The following is a 23,304-nucleotide window of genomic DNA, read 5'->3' as shown; positions in this document are numbered from 1 at the left end:
GACATCTGTTGGTCGTAGGATCAACCACAGGGTTTAGAATCAAGGACACACAGATTAACCCCTGGGTTCTGCCACTTAATTGTCTGAATAATCCTTCCAAATGTTTTTACTCTATAAGTTTCCCTCCTCTCATCTATTAAGTGGGGGTAATAATTCCTATCTCACAAAGCAAAAGTATATGGTACATTACTAGCCGATGAGTGCAAGATGTGTGAAATAAAAGCAATGGACCAGACAATGACTGCAGGACAGCAACACAGGTGCTCATGATCTAATTTAACAAAGGGACACAAGCTGTAGAAACACAAGTGTGTTTCCATGACTGCCTTCACACCACACCCCTGTCCCAGTGCAGAAGTTTGTAAAAGAGAAGAGACATAGGTGGCCTCTGAGCTTTCACTTACTAGTGATGCTTCTGTGTAGGAGAATCACTGGTTTTCAGGGATAAGGCAAACATTACTGCTAGGTAAGTATGGAGTATCTGCTGACGTGGGCAGGATGTCTTGCCCATGTTTAAATTACAGGTTATTTTCATGATTATTTTAAGATACTTTTTTTTTTTAAAGAGAGAGTGAGAGAGGAGAGAGAGTGAGAGAGAGAATTTTTAATATTTATTTTTCAGTTCTCGGCGGACACAACATCTTTGTTGGTATGTGGTGCTGAGGATCGAACCCGGGCCGCACGCATGCGAGGCGAGCGCGCTACCGCTTGAGCCACATCCCCAGCCCTATTTTAAGATACTTTTAATTCATGAAATATATTCATCAGATACCTAATAACAATGCACTTTTACAAATGATAAGGAGATGTTTCAAACAAGCTCCCTGATTCAGCAGATTTAAAATATTTTGGGGGCCGGATGTAGTGGTACACACTTGTAATCTCAGTGGCTCAGGAGGCTGAGACAGGAGGATCACAGGCTCAAAGCCAGCTTCAGCAATGATGAGGCACTGAGCAACTCAGTAGTCTCTAAATAAAATACAAAAATAGGGCTGGGGATGTGGCTCAGTGGTTGAGTGTCCCTGCTTTCAGGGTGATTTCACTCTTTGGGAGAGATGGAAAATAATAGACATGCATAAAATTCAGTGTTCCCCCACCAAAAAATATTATTTGGGTGATAATTCAAGGTAACATGGTAGGTGGGCACTAGGACAATATACTCCAAGAGGTTAGAGAAAGAAATTTCATTTCTGACAACTTTGGAATTTAGTGAATGGCAGGTGAGGCATTTGGTAAACTCAAACTTTTAAACATCATGATATGAGACTCATGAAACTAAAATCTTATTTTAAGGGTGCCACACAAAAATGTATTTTTGTTTTAAATTTTAATTTTTTGTGGTGCTGGGAGGATTAAACCCAGGGCCTTGTACATACTGAGTTATGCCCTCAGTCCAATGTATGTATTTTTAAAATAAAACAAAATACAACGCATAAAAGGAGGTTAACCCATGGTCTGAAAAGTGGAGAACTGGAAAGACATTTAGTTTACTCAGTACAAGAAAATGAAAACAACATCTTAGAGCTTCATGCCTTTTCAGTTGAAGGTAACCTTGGGAGAAGTCTGTAGCCCTAGAATTATTTTACTGTTAGACACATTATGCTGACAGCATATAATAGCTTAAGTCACAACTGCAAAGTTCAAGAGAATTTTTGTGTGTTTTATACAGAAAGGACATGAGGTTAAGGTCTAAACTGATGCATTTGTCATTTCTATTTGCCTGTGTCAAAATCCATGGAATGCTTTTATGGCAGGTGAAACAGAACAGAGATGAGTAACTTGGCAAACAATGGACTCCCCTTAAAGACACTTGTTAGTATTATGGGTTCCAGGCAACCAATGGAGAAAAAAATACTATTATTGTACTCAGGACTTAAAGAGTGCTTCTAGTAAAGTACTCCTAGTAAAATAATCATGCCTAAAATAATGTTACATATTTTATAGCAGTTTTGATAGCAAAAGGCCTAATTGTACATAGAAAAGCAAAACCCATATTTCCTCAAAAAGTCCTGCACATTAAAATTACACTTATAGCAGAAAATGAACAGAATTATTATCTGCATTAATGATGAAGTATTTAGTCTACATAATTTCCACTCTGTTCAGATTGCCTGAATTCCCTTTTGAAAATGGGTGGGTGAATAATCATTTTAAATGCATATCAAGGAAGCAAGGGAAGTCAGAAGACTCGGAGGTTGCCAAATTGATACCTCAGTCAAGTTCTTGTGTTTTTCACTGAATTTTGATTATGAGCAATGAATGGACATTGTTACAAGAAAGCTCATAGCAGGTGCACCTCCATGGCTAAGGCATCCAAAAAAGATACACCTCCATAGCCACAGGGTCCACAGCAGGTACATTTCTGTGGCCATAGAGTCTTTGGCTGGGCCTAAACAACATTAAATACTTAGGGCTAAAATGTCATCCCAGGAGACATTCAAGATTTCTACACTGAGTTCTCAGACTCACACAGAATCATGGAAGTGTGGCCCCACAATCTAAAAGAGGCTTTGAAATTCTACCTGCCTCCTAAGTCAGGTGCAAGTTTAAGCACAGATTCCTCATTGATGGGTAGCACAATTAAATGTTAGCTGTCATCATTTTGGTCTCACCTCTTCAGAAAGACCTTCCCTCCATCTCTTAGAGTAATTGAGCAAACTGTCTTCCTCAGCTGGCCACACTTCAGCATCCTACCATGCTTTATATTTTTAACAGTATTTCTGGAATTTTATACATGTCTATTGTTTTCCATCTCTCCCACAAGAGTGAAATCACCCTGGAAGCAGGAACTTCATGTTACTCCCCTCTCTATCCAACACTAGGCTTGTTAAATAAATGACTAAGTCTTACAGATTGAATCCACCCCATCCCCAATTCATATGCTAAAAGTTCCACATACTGATGTAATTGTATTTGGAGATAAAAGAGTTTAAAGAGGTAAAGTTAAGGGCTGAGGATGTGGCTCAAGCGGTAGCACGCTCGCCTGGCATGCGTGCGGCCTGGGTTCGATCCTCAGCACCACATACAAACAAAGATGCTGTCTGCCAAAAACTAAAAAATAAATATTGAAAATTCTCATTCATTCTCTCTCTCCCCCTCCACTCTCTCTTTAAAAAAAAAAATAGAAAAAAAAAAGAGGTAAAGTTAAATGAACTCACTAGGGTAGGACCCCAGTCCAATTTGGTTCCCATAGAGGCACTAGAGATTCCAGTGTCAAGATGAAAGGCCCTGTGAGGACACAGAGAGAAGGCGGCCATGGCATCTTGGAGAGAGGACTCAGGGGAAACCCACTCTGACAACACCTTGATCTCAGACTTTCAGACTCCAGATCTGTGATAAAATTAATTTCTGTCGGTTAAAGCAGACTTTCTTGAAGTCTGTGGTATCTTGTTGTGGCCTCCATCACAAATAAATACAACAAACTTTCTGAATTCCTCTTGTAAAAGTTGTTTAGAAAAGCATATTTCCAGAGACAGGAAGATTGGGTGAAATCAACATATTATGTGTGCATATGTATGTGTGTACGTGTAATTCTAATTGTAAATGTGACACATGTTCATTAAACATTTAAAATACAGAGAAATTACTGACATGTAATAAAAATTCAAATATAATCCATCTCCTGTAGTTAATGCTTATTAACATTTAGTGGAATCTCATGCATAACTTTTTTAATAAATATAATCCATCTCCTGTAGTTAATGCTTATTAACATTTAGTGGAATCTCATGCATAACTTTTTTAATAAAATAGAAATCTACTATTAATTCAACATTATTTTTACTTTACCTCCTTTGAAAAAAGGAAAATGCTATAAGAATGTTCCTAAAACATTCTTTGAATGGTGATACAATATGATATCTTGTAGTTTTCAATTCCATAAAGGGGCCATTTTAGAGTACTTCTTTATTTTAAGTAGTGCTCTGAGGCTCATCTGTGTGTACCAAGCTTTTCTGTATTTTGTAACTTAGGACAGATTAGTTGACTGAATGGTGGACGTGTTACAGATCCTAATATGCATTCAAAGGTTGACTTTTTTGAAAATTTGCAGCACTGTGCACTCTAATCAATACAATGTGAATCTCCCAACTTGCTGCATCCTCAGCAGCAATAACTGTTCTCATTAATAATTTCTTATCTGATATTTTTGATAGGCAAAATGATAATCTATTATTGTATTTGCATTTCTTTGATTATCATTTTATCTAAAATGAGGGTTTTGGGAAAAATGGATACATGATTAGCACATATTATACACTTACTGCCTGCCAGTTATTATTAGATCCTTGATTTTCTTCTACTTTGCTTATTTTTTCATGAGAACAACCCTGGAGAGCTCTCAAAAGACCTGGATTTTGTTAGTAGTTTTGTTTTGCCAGCTTGTAACCTTGGGTAAATCATGGGGTAAGTTTTACTTGTGACATACAGATAACCCGTTTCAATTCCCCAGGTGTGAACATTTTACATTTGTTTTTCACTTTTTCTTTTTCTGTATGTATGTATATATACATACACACAGTATATATAATTTTTAATAATGACAAATAAAATAACTAAGCATTTAAAAATAAAAATGAAGAAAATAAAGTATTAATAATCCATGTTATAAAATTCCAGACTCTTGATGTAAAATAATATTTATAATTTAAAATCTCTTTCTTCCTGTATCAAAGCTCATATTGATGATCCTATTAGTTATTATATTAATGTTGACGGTGAGTCACAAGGTATGTTGTTCATCATTAATTTGAGGTAACAATTGGTCATTAACTTAGAATTTGACAAATAATCTAATAAGAAGGTATTTCAGGTAATTCCTAATAAAATGTCCATGTTTTATTTTATGCACATTTTGTTGAACTTTGGAGGAGTTTTAGAATGGTGCTCTCTAGAATAACCTCACTACTCAGAAAAAGATGTGTGCTACACATGTTGAGATAAAAATCCCAACTTTCTATGTATGATATTCTTGAAAATGCCTTACAATTCATAAAAGATTTTACAAATCTACATTTGTTGTCAGGTATCTCCTTACAGTAAGGAGACATTTGGATTAGGAATTCAGAAATGTAGTTTTCTATAAGCCAGAATCTCTTTTACCTTCAACTGTTTCTTGCTTATTGTTCTGTTTATATCTTTAGCAAAAATTTTAGTCTGTCAACAGTGTGCTGTAATTTCACATGCAGAAAATGAGAGTAGTTATACAGCTCTCTGTTCCCAATTGTATGTTTCTTAAAATAATTTTTATCAAAAATTTAAAAATATTTAAAATATGAGCAAATGATCAAAATAAGTACCATGAATCTTCACATCACATTGAAGGTATTGGCTCAGCTTCATCACTGAAAAAGAAAGACTCCTACTCAGTTTGGCTGTTAAGAAATGTAGGACCCAGGAGCCTGAGGAAGTGACATGTTCCCACCAGGGGCTGCCGCAGGGCACCCAGATATAACTCATGATTAGGACATCAGCTTTCATGTTCAGTGTGTAAGAACACAAGGAACATTTGGATGTGATTCAAATGATAGTCCCAAACTTGGCTGAGCATATAAAAAAGGAGATTTACTGTATCAAGGGCTTCTAAATGTATTGAGTGTCATAATGTTTAAAGAAAACGCCTATAAAATGGGCTCTATTTCTTGGAGAGCTGAAATAAGATACATGTTACCAACATCCCACGCAGATGACTTAATAGGGAAGAAATTAAGATATGAAATAAAAAAGTCACACTTTAAATCAAAACAATGTGAAGACATTTATAAGAGGTTTGTTTTTAATTGCCTATGCAGTTTTTATCAGATGATTGATTCTTTTTATTTTGTAATGTTAAAAAATTTGAAAAATCTAGGTGTTGTGTATTGGATGAATTTTTATTCTTTGTAATTGCTTCAAATTATGTGTTATGAGTCCATGTCCAAAATTTCAAAAGCTTTAAACTTTAGGATGTGAACAGCTGGAGATGAAAGCCATACACATCACTTTCCACAGGAGAAGCAAGAGCCATAATTGCAGTTATTGTTTCCATTATGTGCTGTAAATAGTTTCCTGCTTATAAAATTACTTTTAGCTTTCAGTTCCAAACCCACGGGTGCAATATAAATGATATATGTAAAAGCACATCTTTGTACAGAAACAAACATTAATAGCTCACTTTAAAAACAAACGTTAGTCCGGCTAATAACTAGTCAAATGTGCTGCTTTAATGTATGAAGAAAACTTATCTAAAGCAAAAGTGGGCAAGTAGGGCAGAAGAATGAATCTATAGGATTCTAAAACAATGGTGTGTACCATCATATATGTGTTCTGGGTGCTCAACTGCCCTAAAGGGCAATTGGCATTTGTTCCAGTTCGAATTCATGCCTAAGGTTGACCACACTATGGTTGGCCTATGCTCCCCTTATTTTTAAATAAAAACTATTAGGGAGCATGGTTCATTTTTTTTGTTCATTCCTTCTATTTTACAATGGTGCAAAATTAGAACAAAGGGTAAAATCCATGCTACAGCCCCAGCACAAGTGTGCCTTTGAGAAAGGATGTACATTTCTAACGTGGGATTTTAATATGGGACATGATTTTAATATGGGATTTTAACTCACGGACATGTAACTCACAGAACTTCAAATTTTCTATATCATACTTTATTACTTTTGTACTCTCTTTCACATAGAAGACCATCAGAAAACATATAAATAAGAACAAACACAGCCTAAACCTTGGCTATCTTTTTACTGTGGAAATGCAGAGTGAAAGCTGTCACAAACAACAAACAAACAAACAAACAACAACAAAACTTCCTTGTTGGAAATGGTATAACTTTCTTGCTGCCCTCTGGGCTAACATAGAAGTCAACACTAATACTAGAGAAATGTTATATGGAAAGCTAAAATATGAGTACTACATTAGGGGAATTAATACAATTGAGAGAAGATGATATATTCTCAGGTGTAGTTCATTCAGAAAAGTTTCAGTCTCAAGTTTTAAAAAAGAATACAAATATTCTCCTCATCTTTCATTTAAAGGGGTGGGCATGCAGATTATCATCTAATTCTCACCCTATTGCTTTTAGATAAAAGTTGATTTAAATGTTATTAAAATCAATATACACAGGGGATTCAAGATGGCAGGCTAGAAGGGGGCTGCATTCTGTGTTGCTTTGTGACCTGGGATTCTAGTTGTGGGAATACTGTTTCTCTGCAAATTATTAGAGGACCTCTGACAGCTGCTCCTGTGCTGGACTCCTGGCCACTTGCCCACACAGGACCATGGGCTTCAGCACCCACCTGGGACCCCTGGCCATCCACCCACTGAGGAAACCCAGCTGCAGCTCCCATGAAGGATACTTAGCTGCTGCCTGCATGCAGGACCTCCAGCTGCCACTCCCATGAGGACCCCCATCTACCATCATGGGGCTCCCCTGGTTGCCTCCATCCTGGGACACTGTAACCACTGCCATAATCCCCTACACATGGTAGCCTACACCTGGGGACACAGGACAGGGTCTGGAGACAGCCACCAGCCACAACACTGCACACCACAAGCTGCATCTCTGAACACGCCTCTCAATGCCACCACCAGGCTCAACCCAACCCGACACCCCATCACTGAAAGCAGCCACTCCATCTTGGGACACCTTTGTCACCATCTTTGGGGGCAATTACCAGCATGGGACACCTGCTGGGGCCTGGAAGCCATATAAAGTACCTGTAGTCCCCAATTTCCCCCCTCCCCTGCAGTGACTAACTCAGCACAGTGCTTGTGGCTGCATCACTCACAGAGCCTGGCCCTGAACTGCCCAATGCAAAAACAGCTCTCTGTGGCAAGTGCACAGCCTCCAGAGCTCAACCCACAAGACCTCCAGAGAGAGAGGTTCTGGATTGGGAAGTAGAAAGGAAGAGGTACAGTTTAGGGACTAAATTAGAGACCAGGAATTGTGAGGTCTACAGGTGACATAAGGAGATAAGACCAGGTGCTCACATCACACAAGCAGGCCCCAGAGGAGATCCTTGGGGTGCAGTTTCCCATTGGGGACCAGCAAGTGCTATACCCCATTCCAAGAGCTACACCTCAAAACCAAACCTCCCACCATAATGGCCTTTATCATCCTAGGGTAGAGATACCAGCAAACAATAGACAACCCCACCTATTGGATGAGAAGAGAGGCAAGAAAGATACTGAACTCCCACAAAAGCAATCCTTGTATTTTCCTTCGAGATTTTTCTTTTCTTTTTTCCTCTCTCTTCTCCTGCCCTCACATCCCCAACATTAGTGAAACCAAGTACTTTTCATGAATTAGACTACTAAGGACTGGGATGTCTGAATAATATATTACACTTTTGTTGTATATTCTTTTATCTCCTATTTTTACATTTTTATTTTTCTTAATTTTTATATTTGTTTGTTGTGCTCTCTCTATTGTCTTCCCACTTACTTGTCTCCCCAAAATCACTTTATCTCTTTTCTCCTGCTACTAGCCAACTTCTTTTGATTCCTCTTTCAAGTTTCCTAAGATCTCATAACACTACATTCTCACCTCCTACCTCCATAACATCTCATCCTACTCCCTACCCCTGATTCTCTCTTTGTCCGTCATCAGAAACTGTAGACCCTTTTGCAAACCTACTGTTTATATTGTAGACAATTGTTAAACTCAACATTTCTGTATATTGTGACAAAACCATAAACGTCTTAATAACAGCTATGTGGTTTAAGGGTGTATATTGTTTGTACTGGGATCTGTTAATATTGTTCTTCCCCTTAAACAAGAGGTATTAGATCCCTGCAGGGACACTATAAGCCTACAGGGTAAAAACTTTAACACCTGGGATCCACTGTGCTAGAAAGGAAGACACATGAACCACATGAAAAATCAAGGGAAGAAAGTGTCCCAAACAAACCAAGATGCTACATTATTAGAATCCATGGCCAGCACAGCAGAAGAAATTACAGAGAAGTAGTTCAGAATGTACATAATGAAAAAAAAATGCATTTCAATTCATAGTACACACATTTTATGTCTCTGGTTGTACACAAAGTAGAGTCACACCATTCGTGTCTCCATACATGTACCTAGGGTAATGATGACCATCTCATTCCATCATCTTTCCTATCCCCATGCCCCCTCCCTTCCAGACTCTCTCCTTATCCCCATCCCTAAACAAAGTTAAAGTTTACCTCATTTGATTCTAATGAGGATTAAATAAGACAGCACACATAACATCAGAGTGTCTGGCACCAATGCAAACTCAAGCAACATCAATTCATCTTTTCTCTCCCAAACCTCTTTCACGCCAGGCATCTCCTCTCTCCCTAATGGGTCCTATTCTCATCACTCTTGTCCCTTTCTGTGTTGCCCTGATGTTGGATTTTGCATCTTGTAGATAGTCACTCCAGTCCTGCAACTTCAATCCTTACCTTGCTTCAGAAAATCATATCTCCACAAAAATGCATTCTGCTGTCATGTATAACAAATTAGAATAAATAAATAAATAATTTTTTAAAAAACTATATACATAATATAGTTCTTCTAGGACTGGAAGTGTGTGGAAACTTCAAGTGCTGTGAAATATCATGCACCAGGAAATTTTCAGGGCTTATATAGTATACACTCTAAAAGGATAATGCTTATAAAGATCGTTTCTCTTCTAGATAATGAGAAAGGTACACAAGTTCTGGGTGCTATAGGTTGGTTGTTAAGAGATTCTGAGGCATCTGACTAATGTCCACAGAAAAGGAGACCGTATAGAGAAAAGAAGCTCAGCTTCTGGTAAATGGATAACAGGGACTTCCAGGCTTAGAAAATGTTTAAGAAAGTGTTTTAAAAGGAACACAAGTGGTTAGTTGGTGGTAACCATTCCAAGAAATATAAAGCTATCTACTCGGCAAGCTAGAGAGTAGGTCACCAACATAAATTCTTTCACTAAAAATGTTTTACTGCTGTCTTCTGATTATTTTTTTAATAACAGAAGGCAAAAGGAAAATGACATTCAAAATACCTTTGTGAAGAACTGTGTTGGCATGTCCCACTGTATGTTATATATAAATTAAAATTGGGATAAAAAAATTCTCAGCATATGTTCCAATGTGGTAAAACAATAGAACCATAATGTTTCACCTGCAAAGGTGCTGCCCAAGGTATGTGTCCTGCCAGGTATTTGGCCAGATCATTTGGATGTCACATGAAGTAGGGAACACAACACCCTACTAATGCGTAGTAATTGCTCTGTTAAACTAAGGAGCTCTCAGGTCAAACCCGTGATTCTATTTGACCAAGAAAAGTGTGATAATAACACTGAGAAGGATTGGGAATGCTTTTCATTCCTCAAGGTGCTTTGGGTAATTCCGAAATTCTAGTGGAATTTTTAGTTTTGTTTGGCGAACATTTTGAGTTATTTTATTTTGAAGCTCTCTCAAGGATACTTTTAAAATGTTTTAGTCAGTGGATTGTAGTTATACATAATAGTGGGGTTCATTTTGATAAAATCATACGTGCATGAAATATAATTTGCTCCACTTCAGTCCCCAGTACTTCCCCTTTCCCTCCTCTCCTCTCTCTCCTTACTACCCTTCCTCTACTTGACTGGTCTTCCTTCTATTTATTTACCCCAAGGGTATTTTAAAGGGTCTTATAAGAATAGTTTTTGTAGCAAGGCAAAAGACAAACGAAGTACATTGGAATCATAGATGAAGCTCAAGGCTAACAAACCAAGTGATTTGTAAACTGTTATATTCTATAAAATGTAAATAGCAGTGATTATCGAAATTTGTGTATATAGGTTTAGGACTGGTTCCAATAAAACCCAATTCTAACCCCAACCCCCCCAAGAAAGAAACTATTAAAGGTATAGCAAATGCACGTCATTAATTAATTCAATGGGAGATACATGAGGATGCCCCTGGTTCCAAAGAGTAGGATCCACCATATTAAAAAGACCAAACCAAACGAAACTTACTTGTTCCAGTCTCCAGTGTGAATGGATTCTGCGAGTTTTGTGAGGCTTGAAAGCAAGATACTAACTTAATTAACATTTATTGAGAACTTGCTAAATCTCAGCAAGTACAGCAAATACAAGAAGAATTAATCTTGGACATGATCTTGGACCTAAAGGAGCTTATGTCCTACTGAAAGAAGCAAAAATGTACTAATGACTGATGAGACTGGGCCATTCCAGGGGTATGGTGGAGGGTAGGGTCAGGTGCTGCCTGCTAAAGTGTTCCCAGTTGGGGAAGAAGTCAATGCAATGCCATGTACTACTGTGAAGGAACTCAACCATGGGAGAAGGGAGGCCAGGTCTGAACAGATAAACAGAGTGGAGAAGTATTTGTGGATTGTTTTTTACTCGTGTGTGTGTGTGTGTGTGTGTGTGTGTGTGTGTTTGTTTAAGATTTTAAAGCAATTTCATCATGTATCTATGCTATGGGGAGGGGTGAAGGGGGAGAAGAAGGGGCATAAGAAGAGAGAGGGAATGAATATTTGGTGCAACCAGATCCTGGTATAGATGAGAGCAAGAGAGCGAGAAAGCAAGAGAGCCTGCGAGAGAGAGAGAGAGAGAGAGAGAGAGAGAGAGAGAGAGAGAGAGAGCGCTGAAAGACAGAGTCTTACATTTTTGTTCAATATTTGGATCAAGACAAGTCAGGATCTAGAGGTTCAGTGGTAGAGTTCATGGAGCAAGAACAGGGCCCTTCATTCCAACTCTAGCACCCCCCAAAATGAAACAAAACAAGATTTAAAAAGAATTGTTTTCAAAATGTACTTTCAAAATAAACTCTCAATAAGCCTAAACATTTTAAATAAAGGTGACTCATGTACCTGTAATTTATCTTGAACTTAAGTTAGAACACCAGTTCCAATCAGTAAACATAAAACAAAATAATGAAGTTCATATTTAATATTGAAGAATATTAAACATGATGCTTTTTGACTTAATGAAATAATTTTTAAAACTTAATATGACAGTTTTGCCAAATGCAATTCAAGTAAGTCACTGCTTTTTCTCTAAGGAAGAATATTTTTGAAGCTGAATCAGAAATTACACATTGTAACCTGATAATGTACCGTTTAATGGCATTTGCATCAAATCCATTATCTTGTGTGCTGTTGCCTAGCTACTGGAATTCTGAAGTTTAATGCATTTTAAATGGATATTGAAATTTCAGACAGAATTTCAACTATGCATTCTCCAGAAAGAGAAAGTGTTAGACACATCTGCTTACTTAAATTTCAAAGGGAATTTCTTTGTTTGCAAGGGTCAAACTTCCTAGGCAATGGAGAAGAATTAACAACTTTCAGTGAAGGACTTTGAACATTGCATATGAAATCACAGTAAATTCATGCTAGGTTTTTTTGTTGTTTTTACTATGGACATGAAGAAAAGAAAATCTTTCCTTTGTTTTTGTAAAGACAGATTTTAAATCTATGGTTTAGGTCCTGCTTCATCTATACAATTATGCATATAACAAACATGCATGCATCTTTAGTGTAAGTACTTGAACTTACCTGTTCCCATGTGAACACATGTTGATTAAAATAATACTGAATTTGTTCATTTGCAATGTTAATGCACAGCTGCTCAAAGGAATTTTTTCTGAAATTTTCAAAGCCAAATATATCAAGTATGCCGATGCTCAGCTCATCACCATTCCCACTGGAAAAATTAAAGTGGTATTATTTTGACTTTTTGTTTATTTCATTTGGAGGTATTGCAAAGCAGGGTAAAGTTCCAATTTGTGATTAAGCTAAAAAACTACCTTCAGGATATACAATTAAACTTAGCTGAAAACTTTCTCTCCATAGAAAATAAAGATAATGGAGGCAACATTAATTTTAATATAGAAATAGAATAATATTTTCCTGTACTATAGAAACCACTCCTACATTCTTATATACTTAAACAAAAGGAAAAAAAAACTGGTTTTACCTATGAGCTATAAGTACCAAGTCACAGCCCTGAGTGAATCAGAAATCATAGGTACAACCTGGCAGACACTCAGAACACAGCAAACATATTCTATCAAAACTACACCAGAAAAGCAAAAATTCTGCTAAGGACTATATTTAGTTTTTCATTTTAGGAGAAAAATTTTAAAAATCTTACTAAAATGATCTTAGTTATGTGGAAGAATTGTTATCTAGTTTTGGTTTACTTGCTTAAATTTTTAAAATACAGAATAAATGGTAACATGGAGAAAGATAAAAATATAGCCGGATTCATCTTACAATACTGTGAAATACTATTTCACAATTGATCACTTCAAATGCATTTTCTTTCTGCTGTTCCATGTGTTTACTTCTGTTCACTAGAGGTGACTATTTGGTCAGAAAGTTTGCTCCTCTACCAAGAAATAGATGCACTGAAAGTTATTTTCATATGCATTTCAAAAGGAAAGTACCAAAGCTCCTCTTCATGTTCACCATTTATATAGTGTAGGTCACGTGACGCTCAGTGCTGTGAGGACATGACTTGGAAATGACAGCTAGCAACTGAAGAGTGCTTCCACATTTGGAGACAGAGATAGCACTGAATGAGGAATGCTTTACAGGTGTGATAGATTGGACAGAAGGACAGCCACATATTTCTGAAAGTTTCTTTTCTGAATAGTGAGTATTACTCTATATGATTATATGTCAAGGTAAGGCAGACATTGTTAAGATTTATGCTGGTTTATAAAAAATATTATTTTACAATCTCTTTTCCAGATAGGGTCCCACTAAGGTAAGTATTTAGCTTACTGAACAATAATGTGTTAAAGCCAAGTTGGACCTTAGAGATCATCTAGTTCAGGGATTCTTAAAACAGGATCTGCTACTAGCCTTCAAGGGATATGGAATTACAACCATGTGAAATATTTCAGTGGGTATGTACAAATGAAGACACCTTTTATTTTGGAATGAAGGACAAAGAGAGTTTTCAGGAGATTCTTAAAAGGCTCCATGATGCCCACCAACCATTAAAACTTGGCTGGGGGTGGGGCGATGGTGCACACCTGCAATTCCAACTATATGGAAGACTGAGGCAAGGGAGATCACAAGTTCAAGGTTGTTTGGGCAATTTAGCGAGACTCTGTCTCAAACAACAACAACAACAAAATGGCTGGAGATATAGCCCAGTGTTGTAAAGTACACCTGGGTTCAATCACCAGGACTACAAAGCACAACAACAAAACCCACAGATTTGTTATTCAGTGCCCTTATTTATTTATTTGCTTTAACAGCAAATGAGGAAGAGATCCAGAAAAAAATGCAGTCATGTGTCCAGTGTCACCTAAGTTAGTGGCAAAGCCTTGCATAGAACATGGGTTCTCCAAAATCTCAGTGTAAATCTTGACAGAACTGAACTACACTACTTCAGTTAGATTTACTTTAATTTATTGAACTTTTTGCAAAAAAGTCTAAGCCTTGGATAGTTTTCATTAGTGTATGGAAAAGAAAGTTACCAGTTTGTGACGGCTATAGTAGAATTTTTGGCAGACCACCCTGCTGGGTACCATCTAGTAGTAAACATGCAGATAGAGGGTACCTAACAAGGTGAGGTCAAGTCTCTAAATATTTTAATTACATTATATAGACTATACTTATGGTAAAAAAAAAATCCTGAATTTTTACACTTTTATGTGAATGCCTAACATCACAGAGATGGCTGGCTACAAATGAACCTACAAACCATTGCTATCATTAAATCATGGACAAGCTGGGTTGTGCTCCATGAACTCAGCTATGGTAAGGTAGAGTTCAGTAGGCAGTTACAGAAGCAATTCTGAGGAATAAAAACATGAAGGGAATAATAGATTATCTTTTAGAGAATTTGGATAATACAGTATGGGATATATTTTAGTGGAAAAAAACTGTATGTTTGCAAAGTGTATAAAATGATTTTTTTGTGCTTAACCAATAGGTGTGAATTAGATCACCTTGAGGCAGGCATCCATTTGGCTTTTCTGCATACAAATTTCCAAAATTTGTATAATTTATAGCAAAACAAAGCTTTAGGTATAAATGTAAGGGACTCCAGTCAATGGCAGCTACAATTACCTTGATTTTATATTTTATTTTGAGACAGGGTCTTGCTCTCCAGATCCTCAGCATCCAGTATAGCTGGGATTACAGGCATACTCTACAGATTACCTTTATTTATAAGATGAGGTGCTTGGAAGGTTGTAGACTCAGGGTCAGAGATCATTAGTGATGTCATATTCTCACTCTGCCAATCTCTAGTGCATTTCTAAAACAAATTTCATGGGAGCTCATAACACCTGCTCTTACAGGGTTATAGTGAGAATTAAAATGCAAAAAAAATTTTCCTTTATCTTTAAGATTTATTTAAATCTCAAAAATAAAGAACAGCTGAACTGGCATTTTATATAACATGGTATATTCTTCATGGTGCACCTTCTAATTAAAGGAACAGATTAATAGTAATGTCAGATTTTTAAAAAATCACTTTCTATTGGTGATTATTCATGCTGCTATAGTTTTTATATTACAGCAGCTAAAAACTTTTACAGTCATGGCAAAACAAGGTGGTGTTATTAGGAAACAAAGCATATCTTGAAATATAACTTTGGTAATCAAACTATATCAATTACAAACATCTTCAAAGAGACTTACACAAATCAGAAAATTACAAAATAGACGTATCAGCTGACATTTGGGGAGAAAGTTTGTACAGAAATTTTTACCTTGGCAAGGTATCATGCTTCAACAAACTGTTAATGCGATTGACTATCCAACTGAAGAGACGCCCATATAAAGTTTTAGCCATGGCATCTCTGACATCAGAAGCTTTTTCTACAGTGTTGGGTCTGATAATTGTTTCTCCTCTTGTGATCACACAGTGGGAGGTGAGAGCATCCTGCAGCTCATCTGCCTGAATGCAAAGCAAAGAGGCAGCTGTAAGATAAATAGATGTAGAAATCGCGTCAATAAATCACTTGCAGCAAAATAAAAACGTCTTAATTCATCTTAAATATATGGATAGTTTATAGTGTTAAATATATGGATTGTTTATAGTGTAAGAATAAGTTACTTTCCAACAGTAGTCTTGTATCTGTTCAGGATCATTTTTCTCTCCTCATCTCCACTGACTGTGGCTGCTGAGTACTGACATACCCGAAACCAAATGGGCTGACAAAGTTAAACGGCTGCATAGTAAGTGGTTACTGATGTGTTGTCAAGCATAACTTAATGAATTATGCTAACTAATCTTAAAGCATAGTAAGGATATTTGATGTAATTTTGATACCATTATTATATACTTAGTTTTGAAATGCAGAAATTAATTGGAAGGTTACTTAGACTTTGGGGGGTATACCCAAACAAGTAGATAAGAACTACTTTCTGCAGTATACAACAGAAGGAACATACACTTAAATCTTGACGTTCATGTATCTCTGACCAGGATTCTTCTTAGCTTCATATTTCAAAATCACTAAATTTTGTCACAAAATTTGATGCCTGGGCTGGGGACACAGCTCAGTGGTTGAGTGTTTGCCTAGTGTGCACAAGGTCTTGGTTTAAACCCCAGTACCAGCAACAAAACAAAACAAAAACTTTTTGCCCAAACTAATATTTTTTAAACATTAAATGACAAATAAATATTATTTTAAATTAGTAATGCTTAAAGCCAGTGAATTAATATAATTTAAAAATATATTTTTTAGTGTTGATGGACCTTTATTTTATTCATTAATTAATATGTGGTGCTGAGAATTGAACCCAGGGCCTCACACATGTGAGGCAAGCACTGTACCACTGAGCCACAACCCCAGCCATGAATTAATATAATTTTAACCCAAATTAGTACATTACAGGATAAGTTTTCAAGTTAGTTGTTTTATTTTTTAAATACTTTGAGCATTTTGGACTTATTTTAGCAATGTTGACAAGATGTTTCTTTATTATGTGGCTAAGATTATTAAACTCTATCTTAAACAAAAGTCTTTTTTTTTAACACTCTACAAGTAATACAGGATCACTGCAGAAATTTTACCATCGAAGTTAACATTCTTCATTTCTTTTTTTTTGCATTTAATTTTTTTAATTTGTTTTAATTAGTTACACATGACAGTACAATGATCTTGACATATCATACATTTGAATCAGATGGGGTATAATTTCTCATTTTTCTGAGTGTACAGGTTGCAGAATCACATTGGTCATGTAGTCACATATATACATACAGCAATAATAATGCATTCTTCATTTCTTTACTTTGTGACATGTTTATTGCCATTATTCTGCATAACGATCTTAATAAAACATCTTAAGCATTGCTAATTTTGATGAATATTGTTAACAAATATAATTTTAATGTCCTGTATAACATTCTGACATGTATTATAATATATTAATACTTTTAAATTGTAGGATGTTTAGGTTATTTTCCTATGTTAATAATGATAAAAATATTGGGGTAAATATTTTGGGCACAAAAATTGCAATTTATTCAAACTATCTGAACATATATAAGCTTTTTGACATATATTACTTAAGTGTTTTTCAAAAACTGGATCAATTACACTCCTATCACTCAAGTGAAAGACCAAGAGTTTCAACACAATTTCCTGGGTACTGTGGATTATCATTTTTAAGAACAGCCAAATTGAGAGGAAAACATTGTCTTCTTAATATTTGGTTTAAATTGATTCCTAGAAGTTGAACACTTTTTCTTTCATTTTTATTCATTATTTGTGGTTTTAATTTTGTAAACTGCCTTCTTTCATTGACACGTTCTGCTTTTCCCAATTTACGAGAGTTCTTAAAGAGAGTAATGTTTTGATATATTTGTTGCAAATATTTTCTCTCATTTTCATGGCAATTTCCTTTATGCTTTATTTACTATTAAATAGTTTTAATTTTTAGGTAGTGAAATAGCCATTTTTTAAGAAAAAATTTCTGCTTCTGGTTTTCTGAACATAAACTTCTTCGTGTGGTTTTTCACATCAGGATTATATGAATGTAATTCATTTGGAATGTTGATGATTTTTCATTTTTAAATTTATGTACATTTAGAATTCATTTGGGTATATGATGTTTGGGAAGGATCCAAATATCCCCTCTCCCAAATGGTTAGTCAGTTGATTGTCTCGTTTTTTAGTCAGCTTTTTCACTGCTGTGACTAAAGGTCCCGACAAGCACAATTATAGAGGAGAAAGAGTTTATTTGAGAGCTCACGGTTTCAGAGGTCTTAGTTCAGAGAAGGCTGGTTCCATTCTTTGGGGCTTGAGGTGAAGTAGAACATCATGGTGGGAGAGGGTTGACGGAGGAAAGCAGCTCACATCATGGTGATCAAGAAGCACAGAGACAGACTCCACTCTCCAGATACAAAATATTTATCCTATAGCCACACCTCCAATTAACTGCTTCCTCCAGCTACACTCCGCGCCGGGCCCCCCCCCCGTCTCAATTTACCACTGGATTAATCCCATTAGGGATTGATTCACTAATTAGGTTAAGATTCTCACAACCTAATCATTTCTCCTCTGAACCTTCTTGCATTGCCTCACACTTGAGCTTTTGGGAGACACCTCACATCCAAACCATAACACCCTTACAATAATGCTTCCCTACTGATTTGCAATGCCATTTTTGGTACTTACTTTTTCTAAACACTGTTTCCCTCCAATCTGTCTACTTTTATTTCCGGATTGCCCATTCATCTGACATATTTATTGAGTGTCTGCTACAAGCCCGGCATTTTACCTGGTGCCATATTGCTAGGTACAATGCTTCAAAAACAAAGTTGCAATCTTGATGATCTTTATCCAGAAGAAATGGGAGGCTAATCAAGCAGTTTAACTGGGAAGAGAGAGGGAGGAAGAGGAAGAAAGGAAAGGGGAGGGGAAGAAAGAGGTGGAGAGGGAAAGGAAGACAAAGAAAAGAGGTAGAAGAAAGGAGGAGAAAGAAGAGGAAGATTGAGACCAAGAGCCCACTGACAAGTCAGTTAAGTGGTTTTTTAATGAACTGTGGCAAATAACCTGGAGAAGATTGGTTCCTGATGTAGAGCAAACAATTGGGAGGTCACTTAATTCAGGTAAGAGGTAACAGTTGAAGCTTGGATGTTGTCTTAGAGAAGAACGGTGAAGATAAAGAGAAGTAATCAAATTTGACAGACATTTATAGGATGGTATAGACAGAACCACTGCTGGATTGAAACAATGGATCTGTGAAACCATTTGGAATGTGGCTTTTGTTGGAATTATTTTTAAGTTTAATTATGAACAATTTTAAGGTAAATTAACAAAATTTCTTTATTCCACAAGTGGCTATTCAGAAAGTGGCTCGATTAATTTTCATTCTATTCATGTTAATATCAACATTAACGTTTTTTGATCTATGACTTTCCTGATATATAGAACTAGATTCTAATCATGAAAATCATTTTTTAGTTTGGTTGCTTATAAGTGTATTCTTATCTACAACTGTTTTGGTTTGGATCTTAAATGTATTAAATGTTCCCAAAGGCCCATGTGCTAAAGGATTAGTGGCCAGTCTATGGTGCTATTAGGAGGAGGAGGAGGAGCCTTCAGAGGTGAAGTCTAGTGGAAGGAAGTTAGATCATGGGGGTGTGCCACTGAAGAGTATATTGGGACCCCAGCCTCTTCCTCTGTCTCTTTTTTCTTTCTGGTCACCATGAGATGAGCAGCTTTGTTTCACCACATGTTCTCTGCCATGATGTCCTACCTTGCCACAGCCACATAAGCAATGGGTCAATCAACCATGGATTGATCCTCTGAAACCATGAGCCAAAATGCAACATTCTTCCCTTTTAAGCTGATTTTTCTCAGATATTTGTCACAGCAGCAGAAAGCTAACACAACCCCCTAACAGTACTGCATCTCATTCTGTTGGGTGCCGATAATGCTTCCAGTTATGAGCAGATGGTAATAATTTACTTTTATCAATGGAGTTGTCTGGTTATTTTTTTCACTTCTGATAACTTATTATCTCATGCTCCAATTAAATTAGTTTATAAATGGAAGATGAGAACCGGTTTCTTCAAGATTTCCAAGTACATGCCAATCACGACATGCAAACTTTAAACCCTTGATCTACTCTATTATCAAGTTTGTTCCAAATGCACAATAGGACACAAATGACACTCTTAAGGACAGGTTGAGATTTGGCCCTCTGAAACTACCTTGAAACCTCTGGTTCTGTTCCACAATGAGTGTAATTCAGGAAAAAATATACAAGGGGCTGGGGATGTGGCTCAAGCAGTAGCGCGCTCGCCTGGCATGCACAGGGCACTGGGCTCGATCCTCAGCACCACATAAAAATAAAATAAAGATGTTGTGTCCACCAAAAACTAAAAAATAAATATTAAAAATTCTCTCTCTCTCTTTAAAAAAAACATGAAATTATGTATCATGATACTTTAAGGCTATGACTAGAACTTATAACAAATAAGAATTATGGGGACATATGCCAATAATTGTGTATCTTCTAAGTAGAAAAAAGCTGTGCCACTAGAATTATTAGTGGAATACCTTAAATTATTGGGAATAATTCGTCAACCTCTGTTTTTAGGAGAAAACTTGATTTGAAGCAAATACCACAATGTGCTTTTGTAAGCTAAATAACTGAAAAATTAATTAACCCAGGATAAATGGGTATACAAAATTCATCTAGGAAGAAAACAAAGGTTTTATTACTTATAAAATGATAAGTTTTAAACACATGATATGGCAAGTTTCTTTTGCATATCAATTAACTAAATTTCACCCACATTTTCACATTAAAATATAAACAGCTCCTAACTTAGTCAATAAAAGCTTTATGTTCAGAAATGTTTTCTACAGTTATCAGTTCACATGCATGAAGATGTTTTAAATAATGGAGTTTAAAAATTTCATTATACACAAATTGAATCTGAGTATCCTCTTAAGGATTCCATATAAGCATAATTGCTTGGAATTATCCTTATGTGACACCGAATAAGACTTGAGAAAGTTCAGTTTTGCATAGAAGACAATAAAACTCACAGTTCTCCAGAGCTGCATGATTGCAAATGTAGCTTTTGTCAATCTGGTGTTCAGTGGCCACAGAAGAAAATTCAATGTTTCCAACATTTAAGATGGCAGCGAGTATGCTGTATACACTTCCCAGTTGCTGAAACACACCATAGAAATGTAAGTTAGCATCAAAGTCTCCTCTTGACGACAGCAAGGTGGTGACCATGGCTGGGAGCAGCTGGAGAAGAAAGCCTCAGGTTCCAACATGAGAGTTCCTCCCCCAGACTGTGGTGTCAGACTAAGAGACACAAGTAGGCAAGATCCATGCAGGCTTGTCCTCATTTGATATTCTGAATTTAGAGGTGAGAACAGTGCCTATTACCAAATAAGTACCCAAAATGTCTTATGAATGAAGATATGAATAAAAAATAGAAACAAGCTCTCAGAGGAAACAGAAATATTCATTAGGTTATAGATAAATCTATCCCTGTGAATCCTTAGAACTTGGTGTGGTTGTTACCATATGTACATTTTCATGACATCATTTAACAGAGGCTATGTGCCTTGATGAAGAAGAGTAAGAAAAGAAAAATATAAAGATCCTATCACCCACGTCAATGGATATATATGACTTCAGGATAGGCATGAAAACTTTGGACTATAGCTTAGAATTTATAGTTGTCATTACTTCTTTAATGTAGATTCATACATAATGTAGATTGAAAACATTCAGAAACACATATACACTTATATATGACTCTTTTTAAGGTGCTGGAGGAATTTTGCCAAGGAACCTGATAATTCTAGGTGTTACTCCAACTATGTTCATGGTGAAGTCAGGTAAACAAAATCCTTTATTGTTTTTTCAGGTTGATGCATTTATTCTAGCCTAGTTCCCATACTTAATAAAAATGATTATTTCATCTACTCTTGACATTCCAAGTCAGGATGAACATTGGCTATAAAAAATATCTTCAAGGACATTTATTCATTCATAAATAGCACACACATTGGGCTCACATAGCTCAGTTGTTAGACTGCTTGCCTCACATGCACAAGGCCCTGGGTTCAATCCCCAGCACCACACAGACACACACACAAAGAACATACATAAACATATACACACACATATATATATTTCACAAATATATATAAATGTTTAAAATGTATTTGTTGAATGTATTTTGTTTATTCACTTGTCCAATATTTATGCCAGGCACCATTGTAGTCACAGAAGATTCAGTAGCAGGAAGACTAAGGATTTTTATTTCCCTCTCTCTGATATTCTGTAACAAAACACTGATTTGGATTGAAGCTGGAAGTTCAAAAGACAGAAAAACGGTACAGGCTGCAAGGAGAGAGACAATAAGAAAATAAGCAAATAGATAAACAAGACACTTCAGAAATGCATAAAAGAGCCTATGAATAAAACAAAACAGAAAGGCACAATGAAGAGTGACTGGTGGCAGGGGTGTGGGGGGGAGGGCGGCAGGAAGGGCCTTTCCAGCTGGGACTTCAGGGAGGGCTGCCCTCAGTGGAGGTGACACTGAAGCTGAGGCCTGAGTGATGGGAAGGAGCCTGCTATGAAAGGAACTGGAAACAGACTACTCCAGGCAGAGGGAACCAGAGCTAAGCCCTTTCTTGAGCAAAGAAGGAAGATCTGCATGGAACTGGAGGAGGGACAGGGAAGGGAAAGAATGGTATGATAAGGATCTGGAAGGGTGAGCACAGGCCAGATCACCTGGGCTCTCTGGGGTTTGGATTTTATTCTAATTACCGAAGCACTAAACCCCCTAGAGATTTCAAAGCAGGGAGCAACATCTCTGTTCTATTTTACATTGAGAGTCCGGCCACTCTGCGGAGTTAGTGGCAGGCAGGATGGAGAGTCAGGAGGCAACTGCAGTAATCTGGGTGAAAGATGATGGTGATTTGGAATAGAAAGAAAAGATGGAGGGGATTAAATGGATTGGGGGTGTATTTTGGAAGCAGAACAATAGATATGCGAAGAGATAGGGTATGAATCACTTTTCCAAGAAAATCCTCCTGGTAAGGAATTGCCATCTGTCATGTGCATATCTTCCAGTGAAGTGACCAGCATGGGCTTCTGTGGTTTTTAGGTGGAGAAATTAATATAGATTTGATATTCTGCTGTATATTTTCTTTTTTTATTTACTCAATGAAATCCATAATAAGAATATTCCTTTCAACAGTTTGTTGAAAACTGTTCTTTCAAAACTTTGTGCATGTTTGTCTATTACAGATTAGAAAATCAAGGTATATAAACTCTCAAAGTTGTATTTTTGACAGCATTTAGAGATTCATTATAGAGAACTACACGCTGAATAATTCCTATTCAAT

General features: G+C 36.6%; 1 protein-coding gene across 1 annotated transcript in view; it reads right to left on the bottom strand.

The window, feature by feature from the left end:
* Positions 1-23,304, bottom strand: part of MYO3A (myosin IIIA) — a gene marked incomplete at both ends in the record, with an annotated part of 197,984 nt that overhangs the window by 65,160 nt on the left and 109,520 nt on the right. The window contains 3 exons of the mRNA XM_081300337.1: positions 12,494-12,641; positions 15,673-15,883; positions 20,977-21,103. Coding sequence (XP_081156463.1) covers positions 12,494-12,641; positions 15,673-15,883; positions 20,977-21,103 — 486 coding nt within the window. The remainder of the gene's footprint in view (positions 1-12,493; positions 12,642-15,672; positions 15,884-20,976; positions 21,104-23,304) is intronic.

This window comes from Spermophilus citellus (genome assembly GCF_964194105.1).
Source record: "Spermophilus citellus genome assembly, chromosome: 6".
Classification (NCBI taxonomy): Eukaryota; Metazoa; Chordata; class Mammalia; order Rodentia; family Sciuridae; genus Spermophilus; species Spermophilus citellus.
The sequence above is the reverse complement of the archived record's forward strand: the minus strand, read 5'-3'. Positions and strand labels throughout refer to the sequence as shown.